This window comes from Denticeps clupeoides, chromosome 13, assembly GCF_900700375.1.
Source record: "Denticeps clupeoides chromosome 13, fDenClu1.1, whole genome shotgun sequence".
NCBI lineage: Eukaryota > Metazoa > Chordata > Actinopteri > Clupeiformes > Denticipitidae > Denticeps > Denticeps clupeoides.
This window is the reverse complement of record NC_041719.1, coordinates 4,093,663-4,112,050: the sequence shown is the minus strand read 5'-3', so window position 1 is coordinate 4,112,050 and position 18,388 is coordinate 4,093,663. Positions and strand designations below refer to the sequence as shown.

At 43.2% G+C, this 18,388-nt stretch overlaps 1 protein-coding gene across 1 annotated transcript; it reads left to right on the top strand.

Moving 5' to 3' along the window:
• Positions 1 to 418: 418 nt before the first annotated feature.
• On the top strand, positions 419 to 18,002 carry tlcd2 (TLC domain containing 2). The gene is made up of 4 exons (XM_029001058.1): positions 419 to 810; positions 981 to 1,063; positions 2,172 to 2,254; positions 15,584 to 18,002. The coding sequence occupies exons 1-4, from the start codon at positions 632 to 634 to the stop codon at positions 15,959 to 15,961; spliced, it is 723 nt and encodes a 240-aa protein (XP_028856891.1). The 5' UTR covers positions 419 to 631; the 3' UTR covers positions 15,962 to 18,002.
• Positions 18,003 to 18,388: the final 386 nt, after the last annotated feature.

Below are 18,388 nucleotides of genomic sequence, written 5' to 3'. Positions count from 1 at the left end.
CAGTATTGTAAAGCGGCGCAAGGGGGCGCCACAAGACACAGAGAGGGCGTTAGAGTAAATATGTTTCATTAAGCACAACAAGATTGTAGTCGCCAAAAAAATGTCCAGGGAAATGTCATGATTCAAAACCACGTTCCAACATACTTCGCGTTCAGAAAATCGAGGTGAACGGTGTACCGCGACTGTGTAAACATCCCCGGTCCGACCTCAGGTCAGCGTGCGTGTAGCACAGAGACCAAAAACTCAATTTCCCAGAACACCCCGGGCCAGGGGGCGGGGCCACGGGCCAGTTGAAGGAAAAAAAAATAAAAAACGACTGTCGCTTATTTGCCCAGCCGTGCCTGTAGAGAGCAGGGCGGGGACATCTGTTGTATGGGTTCCACTACAAGCGACAGAAAGTTACACAAGCACAGGCGGGGTTTGGTAACATGCTGTCAGGTCGAACGGAGTCATCTTCAGACAGCCACCTGAGGCAGGCGCGATGAGATGAGTTTGCCTTTATCACTGGGGTAGAATGAGAAGCGCGCGTTGGTGCGCCGAGTTTTGTTTGACAGGCTGACAAATCAGAACAAGACAGAAAGCGCTCGAAGTCGCACCCAGCCGCGCCAGAAGTGGCCCGAAACCAGAAGCCATGGAGCTGAATTCGGTGCTTTTGACGGTGGGAGGGTCCGCCTGCTTCTTCAAATTGGTGAACTGTGGCTTTGACAGACTACCCATTCCCGACACTGCGTGTAGAAACACGTGGAAATGGAGAAACATCTCGACGTCGCTGGTGCACAGTCTCATAACTGGAATATGGGCCGTGCTGTGGTGAGTTCATTCCTGTATTTCATTCACATTCTTTCCTTTAAATTGCATGGATCGTTTTTTTTTTTTTTTGGTACCCAACCGTCGAACTGGCCGAACGCGTTTCAATCCCGACGCCCTCGTGGTCGTTTTTTCAAGTCTAACCCGCCTTTCGCCCTCTTCTTTCATCACAGCTTTTACGTGCACCCTCAGATGGCAGAGGACCTGATCGCCACCCATTCCTGCTTCTCGCATGCTCTGGTGTCGCTGTCCATTGGTAAGTGGACGATTGTCCCGCCCTTAACGCTCATAAACCCGACACATCCCGGGACATTTCAACCCGCGATTTCTACAGTACAGAACTGAAGACACACGACCACGAAATAACACGTGCGAAGTTATTTAATAAATCAAACAGAAATGCTGAACGCTTTTCTTATTATTCACTCGTGTTAATGAGCAACTCATCAAGCGGCTTTTGAACAAAGCCCCCGTGAAGGTGAAAAAGAGGCGACTCTGAAAGAACAGGTTCATCAAACACACATCACTTTCTCCTGATACGACAAATACTAAATATGCTTCTTGTATTGGATTCTTCAAAATGGCACCAACCCAGGCTTATTAACTGCACTGAAAGCTGACATGATTGGATGTGTGGAATCCTGTAAAGATCTGTAGCGTTCTTCGGAGAGTCCCACCCCTCCGTTCGGAGTTATGTTAGCTGTGGCCGTAGAATCAATGGGTGGCTTTATGATCCGTCCCAGGCGCCAGGCCTTCCCACAGAGGTCACATGGCCACAGAAGGCCCGACGTCTACTCGGAACAGGCGTTTTATTTACGTGCACGTTTGGTTTCCATAGCAAGCAATGTTCTTCAGCTTGCCAAGAACACAATGGCACTTCCAGTGGAACCGTCTGGAAGCTGATTTTGGTCTCGGTGATCAACGGTGCCCAACCCTGATCCCGTCGTCAGTTTACATTGGATTAACTGATGTCAGTAAAGTTCTGCCTTTTTGCTGTCATTTGTGGGTGACAATTATGTCCTTTGTTACACTAGAGAAGACAGTCAATCCTGACATTCTACAGCTAAGCTAATAAAGCTTTATACACAGAGAGAGAAAACAGTACAAATCCAACATTCTGTCATTCTGTGAAAAGAGCCACCCAATCTTTGCAGACTGGACTAATGAAAGACTGCAGGACTTGATCACTTTAAATGAAATAGTCGTTATATTTGGACCAATTGTAGCCCATTATAACACATAAGCATCCTCACCCCCATTTCCCAGTCACCATGGATACGCTCATAGCAGGAGTAGGATATAAATAGCCATCAGGAACGAAGATCATTGGAGCCATCATGGTAATTACTGTTCTGTTTCATCAGGTTACTTTGTATATGACTTCATTGACATGATTCTGAACCAAAGGATCAGCCAGTCATGGGAGCTTCTCTTCCATCACATGGTGGTAAGTAATGCACCGCATTTCCGTACATGCATGCTTTTACTGGTGATTACGCCAGAGAAAGTTGGCTTGTCGTGGGGATTGCTGGCATTCTGGAACACTCCTGTCACCCGCCAGGCTGCCAGACCAACTACCAGTTTTTCTAGTCTTAAAAACCCCCCACAACCTGTCTGACTACCCAGAAACCACCTGCCTGTGGCCAGACCCTCTGCTGGGTTTATTTAGTGAGATGTTTCATTTAGAATGGATTGGATTGTATTTTTTGGCTGAATTTGTATTTACCTACATTCTCAATGTCAAAATTTGCATGTAATAATAACATGCAGGTAGAATAAATAAAGAAAATAAATCTGACTAACAATACCGCGGTGTATATAAATAAAATCCATTTACCTAGTCATTTATTGAGAGGCTATGGGCCAACACTAACCCCATGGTAGACTATCATTGTCCATAATATGTTATGCTTTATCCATTATTTTCCAATGGACCTTATTCATTGAAGGAGCTCCTTAGAATGGTTTCTGGTTTACAACTTTTACTGCAGTGCTTTTATGCGGTGTTTATAGAATTGCTGGGACCGGTTACAGCTTCCCCATGATCCGGTGTGAGGGAATGGTGTACATCAGTCCACGCCGCATGCTTCCCATCAAATTTCACAAGGCTGCGGTTTATCATGTGGCCGAATGCTGATCAGTGAATTGGATTACAGGACGTAGAGCCGCTCTGTTGACCAAGGACACAACAAACTGCCATCGGTTCCCTTAGTGACTAGGGCTGCAACTAACGATTATTTTAATAATCGATTAATCTGTTGATTATTTTTTGATTAATTGTAGAATCGAGAGAAAAAAAAACAAGAAAAGCATTTATTTCCAACCCTTTATTCAAAAACAGAACCAAAATCTTTAGAAAGTGCACAAACATGTTGCTTCTTGAGCTGTTATAATAATAATTAAAAAAAAATAAAGATTGACTAACACAAAAAAATACACATGTATGCTTTACATCTGCCAAATATACTTTTTTTTTTTTTTTAAATAAAGTGCCACCTGAGCTGCCAGAACGATAAATAATTTATAAAAAAATAAAGAACAATACAAATCAGAAAATTTAACAGGATTTGTTTGAATGTCAGAACTTGTTCTCTACACTACACTGCAGATGCACACACTCACAAACTCACACTGACACACACACACACTGCAAAAAATGCTTTTCTAACGTAGTAGTTTTGTCCTGATTTCAGTCCAAATCTCTAAAAAATCTTAAATCAAGATACATTTACTAGACACATTAAATAGCATAAAAGACAATGTCTTGTTAGCTGATAAAACATCTCAAAATTGGATGACGGGTTAACATTTACATTTACACTTACAGCATTTATCAGACGCCCTTATCCAGAGCGACTTAAAATCAGTACTTACAGGGACAGTCCCCCTGGAGCAACTTAGGGTTAAGTGTCTTGCTCAGAGACACAATAGGCGAGTCATACACGCGGAGACGCAGAGAACAGTCCGAACGCTGTTTCATCCCCCCTCCACACCTGTAGGTAGCGCTGTAAGTCCCCGTCTAGTTCTCCTCCGCGGCGAGTTTAACACCAGCACCAGGGACATTGCGTTCCTCACTTCAAAACGGAACAAAAGTAGAATTCTGTAGTGACTTCCCCTGCTGCTGAACTCCCTTCCTCCTCATCAAACACGCGTTTCAGGTGCAGGATCATTGCTGTGGTGCTCCCGTGCCATGTCGCTTTTTCATATTTTTGCGCAGATTTCTCCGCCTCCGCCATGTATCTGTCCTCTACCTCCGCTCTTTTTTTTTTTTTTTTCTCCGCGCTGTCTATGAGGCGCCAAACTCTGCTAGCAAACGTGTCCGCGTCGCGCGACATAATGAATCGATTAGGAAATTCGTTGCCAACTCTTTTAGTAATCGATTTTTATCGATTCAATCGATTCGTTGTTGCAGCCCTATTAGTGACGCAGCAGCTTGGGATCTGTAACAATCAGTAGTGACAGGGACAGTCCCCCTGGAGACACTCAGGGTTAAGGGTCTTGCTCAGGGACACAATGGTAGTAAGTGGGATTTGAACCTGGGTCTTCTGGTTCATAGGCGAGTGTGTTACCCACTAGGCTACTACCACCCACTTTCCCCCACCAGAGGGAAGTCCTAGTGAACCGGAATTGATCTCTTCATCGATGGTAACTTGAATGCACGTTGTAAGTCGCTCTGGATAAGGGCGTCTGCCAAATGCCATAAATGTAAATGTAAGACCACCAGTTTCATGTTTGTGTGTGTTCCAGTTCCTGGAAGTTCATTCTTTGAAGCAGCTCTTCAGAAAATGGTTGCCAGGTCCAGAGAACCAGATTAAATAAAGGTTTCTGTGCTTCCTCTGTTTCCTGCAGTGGATGTATGTGAAAGGTTAAGTGGGACGTCATCCATTGATTAAACAGGAAGATTCTTCTCTTGCTGGACGGACTTAGCATTGATCGTACATGTTTGTCAACTCTTAACTTTCCCGTCCTTTGGGGAAACAGGAGGTTCTCCTGTCTGGGTGAGAAATAGTGAGTGACGTTTAGCTTCCACGTCCACCTTGGATGGGCTGGGATTCAGATTCAAATGTTCATGTTGTGATTTAACTGAACTGGTATAAAAGGTCCTGCGTTTTTATTGGCTGAAACAGCTGGTAACCACGGCGCACTGTTTGCCATTTTAAATCACTCCAGAGCCGATACACACATGTAACGCTATTGTAGATGTTCAACTTTACACCTGTAAAACTTTTGCAAGCAGTTAATCCTGTTCTTGTGGCTTTATATGTCAAAATCAGTCCTAAGTCCTTTACAGTGCATATGCATCATAAATTTTGTCATGCTTTCAAAAATTATTCTGTTTAACTTATTATTCTGGGTTCCAGAATAATGTCTGTTTAAAGAGTGTGAGGGCCTGACCCTGATGGCCCGAAGTTGCCCGTTTGAGTCTTTTGATTGGGAAGGGGGAACATCAGGGACCATCGGGAGTTACGGATTTATTTTACCCACACAAACAACAATCCCATTCCTATCCACAGATGTGCCTGACTGGCTGAACTGGTAATGTGTTCAAGTCAGGAGGAGTGCAGGAGTCTGTACCATAATCCCTGTGTCCATTCACATTTCAGGGACACATTTATGCATCTGTGCTTCCTTCCGAATGTTTGGGTGGTTGCAGAGTTTTGGCCCTGTTCTCAACTTGTTCTTGTACTTCTCCAGAAATAGCTCATCCTTCTCTTATTAGGGAAAATTGAGTTTGCCCATTAAAGATGGAAAGGATCACGAGGATGCAGTCCTGTGAGAGGCTGCTGTAGTGGCCATTTTGTATAATGGGGAGATGGAAATGCAACATTCCTCCCAGGCAGATCTTCAGAAGACACGAGTAGGAAAAAGCCTTGTTGCCAGATGCTGCATTTTAATGAGAGCTTACTAAAATGTAATCATTTGGTGAATCTGTTAAACAGTCTTAGGTTTGCAAAGTGGTGTTTGCAGATCTACAGGTCAGGCCAGACGGCGGGGTAGAGCCGCGGCTTGAAATAGGACCGCGCTGGTCCCGACAGAGGTAGCAACATCTGGCCACCACGTGTTCCCCAAATATGCAGAATTGCTGGATCTCCTGCAGCCTGTAGCACCTGCATCATGTAGCTTAATGCTCAAGCTCAGAAAACCGTTGCACACTCGGCTCGGCATCACACCGCCAACTCATTCGGGCCGGCTGCACGTCTGCACATCCTGGAGCACAGAGATGTGAGCATTCCGTTCCCTCACACTCCTATGCTTTACTGTTTTTGGTAAGAGTTCTCGCCCGGTCGTACAAGAAATAGGATGCCAGTGCAGGTATTTGTTACCAGGTTCTCTCTCTTTTTTTTTTTTTTTTTTCCCCTGCTTATTTAAAGGTCCCCTGACATGAAAATTCGGTGTGTGTGTAGCTTTAAATGCTAATGAGGGGGAGAGAGGCGGGGCGAGGAGGAGAGCAGCCTCTAGAAGTTGAAGAGGCCGAAATTCGCGGAAATGGCGTCATCGACACCATTCAATGTTTGTTGCCGACATGACGTTCTGTAACCTTTCCCCATATGAGGACATAAGTGGACAAATTCCAGATCATCTGAGCTGCTGCTCTCTGAATGGCGAAGTATAATGGCCAAAGCACTCTTTACACCTATCACCATTTCTAGAGACTGCAGGATCATCGACAGGCTCGGGGAACTCGTAATAATGTTAAATCATCTCACAAAGTGGCATTTTCATGATAGGGGACCTTTAACATTCTCGATCAGTTCCATCTGTAATATAGTGTTGATAAGCTCTGGTGATCATTTCGAATTGGAATTTTGGTCACAAGCTCGTACTGTCTCCCATTTCCATTTTTTATTGGCTGCCTTGACCTTTGGCCCTGTTAGCCTCTGCTGTATATATGCTGCGAGTGTGGCCATAACTCATGTGTGAGCAATGAGTTAGCCCCGCTTTTGAAAATAGCCCTACTACATTCAAGAGTTCACATTAATGGAGGAGGAAGTGTGATGCTATGATATTTTGCTTGAGACCTTCAGCCGTGGAAAAATAGCTGGGTCACATGTAGTGGTCACATGGCATGACCTGTTTTTCACCGCCTCATTCATTTGGGAATAAACATACGTGTCTGGAGTGCTAACATGCTTATTAAGTGAGTCACTGGAAAACGCACACAATGTGCTTTGTGTTGCTTTTTGGCACCTTGACATGAGGGGAAAAAAACGTCAGGCCTTGTCTGTTGAAGCGAATTAGGAATTAAAAATTAGATAAAGGTCAGGGCGAGGCTAAATTTTCCCAGGTGAGGTGACCTGTCTGGTATTAAACACTTTAAATGGATGCTTGTGAACCCAGCTGTCATGTTCGCACATTTGCCCTCTTCCTCGCAGCCAGGTCTCCAGGGGTCCACAGTCTCCGGATGAACTGGTCTCTGAGGTGCACCATTCTTTGGTTAATTCGTTTGTCTGAGGGCTTTAGTGTGCTTCAATCGAACTCGATGTTCTTCTATCTATCATGTCCCTCCAATTTCTCACAGACACAGTCCACAACAGCAGATCTGCTTCCTGTATTTACTTTTGTTGTTCCCGCTGCGAGTCTTCGAAGCGACGCCTTTTCGATTTCTCCCTGTGTGACTGGGAACAGAACCAAGAGGAAAATGATACAATGTTCCAGACTCACTGACTGATTGTCACTGAGGGGTGGTAGTAGCCTAGTGGGTAACATACTCGCCTATGAACCAGAAGACCCAGGTTCAAATCCCACTTACTACCATTGTGTCCCTGAGCAAGACACTTAACCCTAAGTTGCTCCAGGGGGGGACTGTCCCTGTAACTACTGATTGTAAGTCGCTCTGGATAAGGGCGTCTGATAAATGCTGTAAATGTAAATGTAAATGATTGTCCAAATCAAATGTGCTGTGAAAAGTGGCCTTAGTTAGAGCTGAGATTTAAATTATAATACTGGACATGATAAAACCGTAGAAATTAGTGTTTGAAAATGTCTATACAGAAATATATCGCAATATTTTACGTGGTGATATTGCATCGATACAGGGACATCGAATATCGACATTTTTGTAAACAGGTGTAGTCCACCGGGTGGTGCCGTCGAGCATTTTCTTTAGCGAGGCCAGCAGATGTGTCATTGTCACTTCTTAAGGAACAACCTCCACTCCTGTAGATGGCGATGTACAGCTGGGTACTTTCAGTTACTGCTTGGCATTTCAGACAAAAGTGAAATAGCAAAACACGACAGACTGATCACAGCATGTTAGATTTCAGCTCTGTTTTTACATTTTCAGTAATTTTATCACAGTATGTACAGTATCACAATACATCACGATATATCGTGTCGTGACCTGTGTATCGTGATGCGTATCGTATCATGAGATCCTTGCCCATATACAACCTTAATTGTTTGAATGCAGTAAAATATCTTTGGTAGACTTTCTGTTTGCAATGGTCAGGATTCTGGAATAATGTAGTACGAAACCATAAAGGAGTGATCTGACATCTAATGGTGCTTCCTTATATCACACTGAAATAACTGACAGTTTTGGTTTTTCTGTGCGTCTTTATTTCAGTATTAAAATTGTAATTTCACAAAATATGTGAACCCCACACCAACCAATTTGTATTTAGTTATATTCAATGCTGTGCTTGTGATTTATGGCAATTTCTACATTTTGAACGCTGTGCCAGTGTGTCTGCGCGCCTGTCATGTCAGATTGCCTGGACCTTGATCCCATCATCCAATCTTGCATAAGCCCATCCTCGGTTCCTCTCCTGTCCCAAGTGAAGAGAAACCTTCCCCACCACTCTGCACGGGCCATTTGAAGTCCATTCAGCCAGATACACCCAGTGCAGAGAGGAGTGGTGGAGATGCGAATGTACTTTTTATTGTTTCTGCGATGCATGAAACAATAATGTATCGGTTTACAGAACTGGTTGTGCAACATTTCAACAGTCCCGGTGGATGAAGTGTATAATTACTGAGCCGGTCCAACTTTTGGTTTATCTTTTTTTAATCTGGTTTATCTCTTACCTGCCTCACCATAATTTTTCATTTACATTTACATTATTTATCGGACGGCCTTATCCAGAGCGACTTACAATCAGTAGTTACAGGGACAGTCCCCCCCTGGAGACACTTAGGGTTAAGTGTCTTGCTCAGGGACACAATGGTAGTAAGTGGGATTTGAACCTGGGTCTTCTGGTTCATAGGCGAGAGTGCTACCCACTAGGCTATTACCGCCCACTAGGCTACTACCATTTTTGATTTTGTAATAATGAAAGAGAGAAGAGTGGCGCTTTTTTTATCTCTCTCTCTCTATCTCTCTCTCTCTCTATCTCTCTCTCTCTCTTTGTTAGTAGTTCTTTTGGTAATATTTTGGTAAAGTCCAATTTGCTTATATAAAACCTTACATAGTGTAGGCCACCAGCCTCTTTTTTTACCTCCACCAATACAGTGACTTTTGCAGAATTAACTTGTATTCAGTACAAAAATGTTCAAATAGACTCCAACATGAACTAATTACATTTTGGTCCTCTAAGGTCTTAATAAGAAGTGAGGTAACCTTAAATGATGTGCCCATGGGATATCTTCATTTGTTTTCCAGCCGTAAACTGCCCAAGGCAAATAATTGGAGGTGGTAAGACTAGTTTTGAACTCAGGCTTGACGAGGGGAGCAGCTTTAAGGTGATGCATATAAAGATTTTTTTACACCATAACCTGCCACATTCTTCCATTTCATCTCCTTTTTTTCTCTTTATCGCTTCCGCGTACAGATTTTGTTACACGAAACCATTCCTACACCCCGGTACACCATGCGGTTGGCAGATCATTCCATGTCCTCCTGCAGTGCCTGGCACAAATACTGTGTTTTTTCCACTCCATCTGAGCTGCTGGGAGCCATCGAGTATGGCCAGTCGGATTCTGTTATGTTTAGCGCGTGTGAAATGCGTGGGACTGTTAACGTTGGCCGGGCCGTGCAGTGTGTGGTTCTCAGACGAAATCACAGCTTATCTGAGTGAAGTGCGGCTTGGTGGAGATGTCCCTTTGTCTGAGGATCCTCTCCTCCACCCGTCAGCCACCTGTCCTCTGCCAAAAGGTTAATGGCTTCCCTCACTTCCCTGCCAGCGCCTCCCGGCACTTCCTCTTGAACCCGCCTTCAGATAGTCACTTTGTCGCCTCCATCAAATGGAGCTGAGAAGACAACAAAGTCAAACGCCACTTACCACCATTGTGTCCCTGAGCAAGACACCTAACCCTGAGTGTCTCCAGTGGGGGACTGTCCCTACACCTACTGATTGTAAGGCACTCTTGATAAGGACGTCTGGTAAACGTAGAGACCCATGTTGGTGCACAGTGCAGAGATAATTGAGCCCAGTGGGGTTCAATTATCATCTCCTCCCGCTCTCACGTCTCTGAGGCATGTTGTCCGCCGGTGAGACTTCGCAGAAACAGGGCTGACCGTAAAAGGGAGTAAAAGTCAATTCCGTGCTGCTGTTGCATCACCTCAACTCTCAATTCCAGTTTCTGATACATAAAGGCTGCTGTTTTCTGCATTCTCACAGTTTGGCCGTAGTTCCATCTGTGGAAACTTCTGGAATGCTTTATGGAGTCCAGCACCCCCCCCCCCCCCCCCCCCCCCCCCCCCAAATCACACCCAACTAACATTCCAGAAAGATGTAGAATCGGTAAGCCTGCAATTCACATTGCGCCGTGGTTATTCCCCACCTCGCTTTGCAATTGGCTGAGAGGGGCATCAATATATCAACACAAATCTAATAAATTCTTCATTTAAATAGTTAATTAAGCAGCAGCACAGATTTTACTGCCAAGTAACATTTACTGGCGACAAGTTGTCCCCGATGTTGTCGTGTGTTGTCTGGCGCGAGAGTGACGGAACCCCTGGTAGAACAGGACTACTGGCCACTTGGCTGCGGTCCCTGAATTGCGATGGATTACCACGGTAAGCCCGCCTGTGCTGATTCACTCTGACTGTCTGCTGCGGGCGGAGGGGCCGCCCGGGTTATGACTGGCTTTTTTCCGGAGGTCACCGCGCCGCCTACGGACTGCCCGCGTGCAGCATGTGATGTTATTATGAGGGTGGTTGTGTCCCTGAGCAAGACACTTAACCCCCAGTTGCTTAAATGGCGTAAAATGGGAATGTGGCCGCTCATTCATCGTTTTCCTGCCAAGGTAGGAGAAAATTGTGCTATTGTGCGTGTGCCCTTCATTCACGTGGGAGCGTGAAGGTTACAGAGACAGGCGGTTAGTGAAGAGCGGCGTCACGTGTCTCATTTCTATGGAGCAGATGAGATGAATGTGCAACCCCTCTTTAAGTAATAAACTTTGAACAGTCTTTGTGTATACATCCTGTCCGGCGCTGCGGTTGGCCTCTTCCTGTGTCTTGGACCTGATAAGACAGGTTGAAGATTTGCAGCTGTTATGGAAGCGGCGGCCTTATCGGTATGTATAAAGGCCTTTTGGTGTTTACCTCCTCCGCCCTGAGGAATAAGTAACGTGGATCCCCTTTGTAGCGTTTTTTTTTTTTTTTTTTTTTTTTTAAACAGCCCACCTTTTGCCCATTTTCTGACCTGCACTTAACAGCGGGAGGTTGTAAAGTCCAAGCTGTGAATGACATGTGCCGATTGGCACAAATTCTTCTGAAGTCATTTGTAAATATACATGCGCAAAATGTAGTTGAGCAGTGTGTGTGTGTGTGTGTGTGTGTGTGTGTGTGTGAATATTTTGTTCACACTATACACTACCAGTCTTGCATTCTTTTACATTAGACAAAAGAAAACTGAAGACACAGAACTATGAAACAACACATTCATGTTATGTAATTAACAGAAATATACAGGGTGGTCCATTTATATGGATACACCTTAATAAAATTGGAATGGTTGGTGATATTAACGTCCTGTTTGTGGCGCATTAGTATATGTGAGGGGGAAACTTTTCAAGATGGGTGGTGACCATAGTGGCCATTTTGAAGTCGGCGATTGAATCCAAATTTAGTTTTTTCAATAGGAAGAGGGTCATGTGACACATCAAATTTATTGGTAATTTCACAAGAAAAACAATGGTGTGCTTGGTTTTAACGTAACTTTATTCTTTCATGAGTTATTTACAGGTCTCTGACCACTTATAAAATGTGTTCAATGTCACCAACCATTCCCATTTTATTAAGGTGTATCCATATAAATGGCCCACCCTGTATATCAAACAAATTTGAAAATTTGCATCTATCCAAACCAGGGAGCTTTTGCTGTGATGGCAGCATTTCTCGCTCCTGTCTTCTCTCCTCCACCTTAAGTTGGACAACGGGGACGGTTTCCAGCAGTCCTGAAGGTTTATGCTGAACGCTTATTATTCATTCATGTTAATGAGCATCTCATCAAGCGGCTTTTGAGAAATGACAATAGTGAACAAAGCCGCCATGAAGGTAAAAGAGGAAAAAACTGAATCATCAAAAATAATTAACTTTCACTTGATACCACAAATACTAAATATGCTTCTTACTCTGAATTCTTCAAAATGGCTCCATCTTAGTTGCCATAACAGACACAGAATAGGGGAGTCCAAACTTTTCACTGATAGCCTATGAAATACCATTTTAACTCAATTGCCAATTTCATCTGCATCAGTTTACTAATTATCATGAAATATATTTTTATTAATAGAATTTGTTCAATTGTAACTGTTTTAAGCACTTCAAAGTACTGTTATACAATTCTTTAAGGGATGATAAGGTGAGAGCTACTTTTTTTTTTTTAATGTTTAATCAGTTGTTCAGTTGACTTTTGCTGATTGGTTCATTTGTACACTCGATAATGATAATATTGTCAAATTTTCATTTTGGCAATAGCTACACCGAGGGGGAGTGGTGGCCTAGCGGTTAAGGAAGCGGCCCCGTAATCAGAAGGTTGCCGGTTTGAATCCAGTGTCACTGTGTGCTGTGCCATGTATCAGAATGACAATCACTTCACCTTCACCATAATTAGAAATTTTAAATATCGCTAATGTTGGCTGTCTGTCCGTCCAGAGCGTCTATTCATTCCCCCACGCAACAGCATCTGAACAGGGTTACATTTTCTTTCTGGGGTACAGTGGCAGAAGTAGGACTGGGTGACATGATTAGCTGCTTCTCACTTTTCGCATGCTTCACATACCTCTGCATTTTGCAAGTCCTTATTAAAGCCCCCTCACTTGGTAAATTAGGCTGAAAGACCCTGTCATGTTTCTAGATTTAACCCAATCGGTTGTGTGGTTTGTGGTAAATGTACCTGACGTGATTGATTTGCTGAGAACCATGGGATACCCAGCGATAGCTTGGTAGGGCCATGAAGTTTTCAGGAGCACTTGCCTGTTTTATTATCTATTGTTCGGTCAATGCAAATTGTGTGTGGGCGTATCATTTGAACACATTGTCCTTACCTTATCACTTTTAAATGAGTGACAGTCACCTGGACTGTTTTGGCACCCTGTGAATGTAGGTCAGCCGCACCATGTTGCAGGAACCAAACAGAAATGTGTGTGTGTTTCAACTTTATATTTGCATTTACAGCATTTACCAGATGCCCTTATCCATAGCGACTTACAATCAGTAGTTACAGGGACAGTCCCCCCCCGGACCAACTCAGGGTTAAGTGTCTTGCTCAGGGACATAATGGTGGGATTTGAACCTGGGCTTTCTGGTTCATAGGCTTGTTCATAGGGTGACTCACTCATGGCGAATGCCATCAGTCTGCCGGGCATGGGATGCATTCCTTAATGCATGAGCAGTGTGAGGGTCAAAGGTCACTTTTTGCCAACTTGTCGCCACTTTTCCTTCATGCATTTTTATAGTCAGGCAGTTCAATCAGCAATATTGTCTGTATTTGCTCTGGAACATTCTACAGCGACCATGTGGAAGATGTGTACTACAAGACAGTTAGATAATGCCTAATAACATCTGATGATTTTAAAATTTGGAATAGCTTTTGGTGATCAAACGTAGTCCCGGGATGATCTTACTGCCGTTTATTGTACTGATTAGGAAAGGGCGACACCCAGCGGTGAAGGGGAGGAATTATATATCCACAGCTGAAAAAGAACCCTGGAGCACGGATCCTATTACCGGCGCTTTGTGGGCATGTTTGTGATTTGCCTAATCTTAGTAATCTGACTATTTTGAGTAATTTCTGCTGGACCTGAATGTTTCTTTCTTTCTCTAGTCTAACTTGTAAATCGGAAGTCCGAGTTGATTTTGTTCGAGGTTTTTACAGAGCAGTCCTTGTTGGAAACCACTGGCCCTTACAGTTCACCAGGTTTACCTCTTTTGTAGAGTTTTGATGTCAACTTGTGTAATGGAGGACCTATGGATCCCCCTGTGCAGGATATCTGAGTGGTGATGGTGGCAGGGAAGACGACAGACTCCATTTATTAAATCATATTTAAAAAAAAAAAAAAACTGAAATAAATACATTGAGTGATAAATAATAAACAGCACATTCCGCCTCTCTCCTTCGCCAACCTTCTCTCCTAACTAAAAACTTGGGCCAGCCTTTATAGGAAAAATCAATAACCTTAACATTCCAACAGTTCATGATAATCAAATCGCCCACTCATTAATTAATAAACTACTGTTACTAAAAAATACTGACATTGATTTACAACCTTATTACCGATTTGGTAAACCTATATGTCTGTTCAGAGTACTGGTAACAGGTCTGTCACATCATAGCTCAGGTTGTACAGTCTGACCCGACATGACCAGGTATTCTACATGTACAGTTATGCAACAACAAAACAAATGAGTATACGGTGGGGGCGTCTTGCTCAGAGATACAATGGTAGTTAAGTGGGGTTTGAACCTGTGTGTTACCCACGAGACTACTCTAGAAAGTCACCTTAGTTCCATGTGAAGAAAGAAAAAAAAAAAAAAGAAAAATCCCAATGACTGATGGAACGTGTTTTCTGATTCATCCACTTGCATTCTCTGTATTATTTGAGGTCACTTGAGTCATACAACTTCTATTCTTCAGGAGTCACTTTTGGATTTAAACATCTTATAAAATATAATGTATGCTAATTCCCTTTTTGCAATTACTTTGATAGCCGTGGGCTTATTTAGGGCTCATTTCGTAACCCAGATAATCACGGGGGCCTCGAGAGGAGTAAAAAGATTGATGTAAATTTAGATTGATGTAGGTTATCATCATGCCAGTGGTCCGAATGCCATCAGTAACTGCCATCAGACTTTTTTTGTTGTTGTGCCATCTCACATTCTGATTTTGAGCAGGCTCTTTGCCATCTCGCCTGACTTTCTTGACTTGCTTTATGACATATGTGCTGCTCAGAGCTCCATTTAATCACAACTGGGCATATGCAAAAGATCATTTTAATATGCACAATAATCCCCTTTGTAATTTAATGCCCATTTAACATGATTTTCCTGAAGTACGTTATCTTGATACCTGCTTTGTTTTCTGTCAAAATAATCAGTGTACAGAAAATATATGTTGTATGAATTTATGATACAAAGGTGAAGGTAAAAGTAAATTAAATACAAATAAAGACAGACCACTAATCTATTTGCCAACATAGCTGGGCATCTCAGATTCCTCAGAATTCCATACAAAAGGTTTAGCATACTGAATGCTGGAGGGCTATGTCGGCCATTTTTAGTTTTTTTTTTTTTTTTTTTTTTTTTTTTCCATTTCTTGTCTGACCCAATAAAACATCAGAAGAATATGATAGGTTGTAATGAATAAAATCTGAATTTGTGCTCTCCCTTCAGGTTATCACCTGTTTCGGGATCTCGGTGCTGACCCGGCATTACGTGGGCTTCGCCGTGGTGGCCCTGCTTGTGGAGATCAACTCTGTGTTCCTGCACTCGCGGCAAGTGCTACGCATGGCCAACATGTCCAAAAGCACCACGTACCGGGTCAACAGCATGGTCAACCTGGGCACCTACGTGATCTTCCGCATCAACACGCTGGCATGGATGACCCGCTGGCTGGTGATCAACCGCGACAACATACCCCTGTTTGCCTACACCGTGGGCAGCGTGGGCATGGCCATCATGACGGCCATGAACATCGTGCTCTTCTACCGCCTGCTGCGCAGCGACTTCCTCAAGACGAGCCGGGAGGCAAAGAAGGAGAAGGAAGCATAGGACGTCCGCCTTCTACACCCGCAGTGCCTGGCCCAGGTCCACCCACCATGACAGACCTACCCCCTAAATCGCCTGTACCAGTCAGTGCACTTACTACATCATCTGGAACAGTTCACTGTGGGTGCGTGACCATCGCAACCTGCTCCGTTGCCTTTTTCCTAATCTGTATCATTCATTAACGGATAATACGTTTTTTTTTTTTCGTTTTTTCTTTAAACGAACCCCAGCAACAATTAGCATTGAAGACCAACCAAGACTCTTGAATACGTACACCTGCTACCTCAGACACGGTCAGGGGGTCACGTCCGGGGAACGGCAGTTCGCCCTGTTTACAACAGATTGTCTTTTTGTCAGACTGCATTTTGACTGGCCTCTGTGAATTTCTTTTAAGTCGGTTGCTGTTTCTCAGACGCCTTCAAAGTAACTGGTGATTCGTGAGGATGTGGTGATTTGGCAAGATTTTGATAAATTCTGATTACCACAAAAAAAGCTAAACGTAGACAATTTAATATGGCCATAAACAATTAATATTGCAAACAAACAAAAAAAAAAGCTGTATGGATCAAGTAAGCACAACAGTCTGAAAGTATGAAATTGTACAGCATTTTTGTGCTACTTTCTTCTTCCCCCTGCGACTGTGAGCCATGCAGTGAGGTTCGGTGATGTCAGGTGCACAGATCAGAATGCTGTAGACGCACCAGTAGCATTTTACCAAGCCTCTGCTGACGGTGCGTTTAAACGAGTTAGTGATTTGTGGGACTAAATCTGGAGGCTGGTGCCTGTGGGAACCTGTAGGTGGCGCACTCAGTGCACGCTGGGACTGTGACCTAGTGCCACCCTGCACCGACGTCACTGTTGGGTCTTCTGGTCCTCCTGTTAAATGAAGAGGTTTTTGTTTAGGTTTTTTTTGCATAATTTATTTGTACTCGAGTAATCGTTCTGTTAATTTGTTGTGAATGTGTTTAAACCTTTAAAATGTATCATTCCTCTGTTAAAATTAATGTAATTTTTTTGTTTGTTTTGTGCTAAATTCACATTGTGAAAATGGTGAGAGTTATTATGAATGGTCCTGTAATTTTTTTCTGTTTGACAAGTTTGCCTTTTCGACTAGATTACGAAGCACTGGTTTAAACTGTTGATCCGGTGGTCAGATGGCGTCTCGGTCTGCTGTACTAGACTGGGACCGTGACCACCACCAACCTCTCGTCCGAGCTAGAGAGGTCCCTCCTTCTGTTACCTGTGTGTTTCTGCCTTTCTTGTGATTGTATGATTGGACAGGCCTGTCTAGTAGTGGTTTTAAAAAAAAAAATGACAATGTGGTGAAAACAGTTGTTTGTGCTTTTTGTTATTTCATTTAAAAAAAGTTAAATCCCTTCAACCCAAACCGAGAATTGAGCATATGAATGAAGATCTGGCCCTGGGTCATGTCGGTCCTAGGTCCTGTTCTAATAATTTTAGATACTGATTCGTAATCATCAACATTAAACCAAAATATTCCACATTGTGGCTATATGAAGGATTAACTTTTTTTGGATGATAATAAAAAAAACGGCAATTGCAGTAGTATTTGGTTGAAGAGTTTTTGGGGGGGTCCTTAAACATTTTCTTTACTGTGTATTTGAGAGGTGGAGCTGCTCTGATTGTACATCTGTAGCTTCCTTCACCAGAGTGTTAAGGATCCACACCAGACGTTGGTGAAGAATCAGACTAGATGGGAAATGTGTTTACAGGTCTTGTGATTTGCTCTGATTTCTAAGCCATGTGTCTGATTGGTGTTTGATGGAGTTGTTATGATGTGGAAGTTGAGCTGAAAGGGACATGAGGACGGCCCACATAGAATTTGTGGAAACCATCGGCAGGAGTTAGATGCTGCTGTCCAGTCAGCTTTCTGTACTTAGCAACAAAAACTTTTTCTTAACTTTGTGCCTAAACCGTTTGATTTTTGTAATATTTGTGAAATGTGTAATTAATAAATACCAGTTTAATGATATTTTGTTCTTTATAAATGTTCATTGTGAAAATAATAAATTGGCTTTCTTGATTTGCTTTTTTTCTGGGATTGCATTTATGGGACATGAATGATATATACAGTACAGGCCAAAAGTTTGGACACCTTCTCATTCAATGTGTTTTCTTTATTTTCATGACCATTTACGTTGGTAGATTCTCACTGAAGGCATCAAAACTATGAATGAACACATGTGGACTTATGTACTTAACAAAAATGCTTTATAGTCTAGTTTCTTCAAAATAGCTGCCCTTTGCTCTGATTACTGCTTTACACACTCTTGGAATTCTCTCGATGAGCTTCAAGAGGTCGTCACCTGAAATGCTTCTCCAACAGTCTTGAAGGAGTTCCCAGAGGTGTTTAGCACTTGATGGTCCAGCTCACCCCAAACCATCTGGATTGGGTTCAGGTCCGGTGAC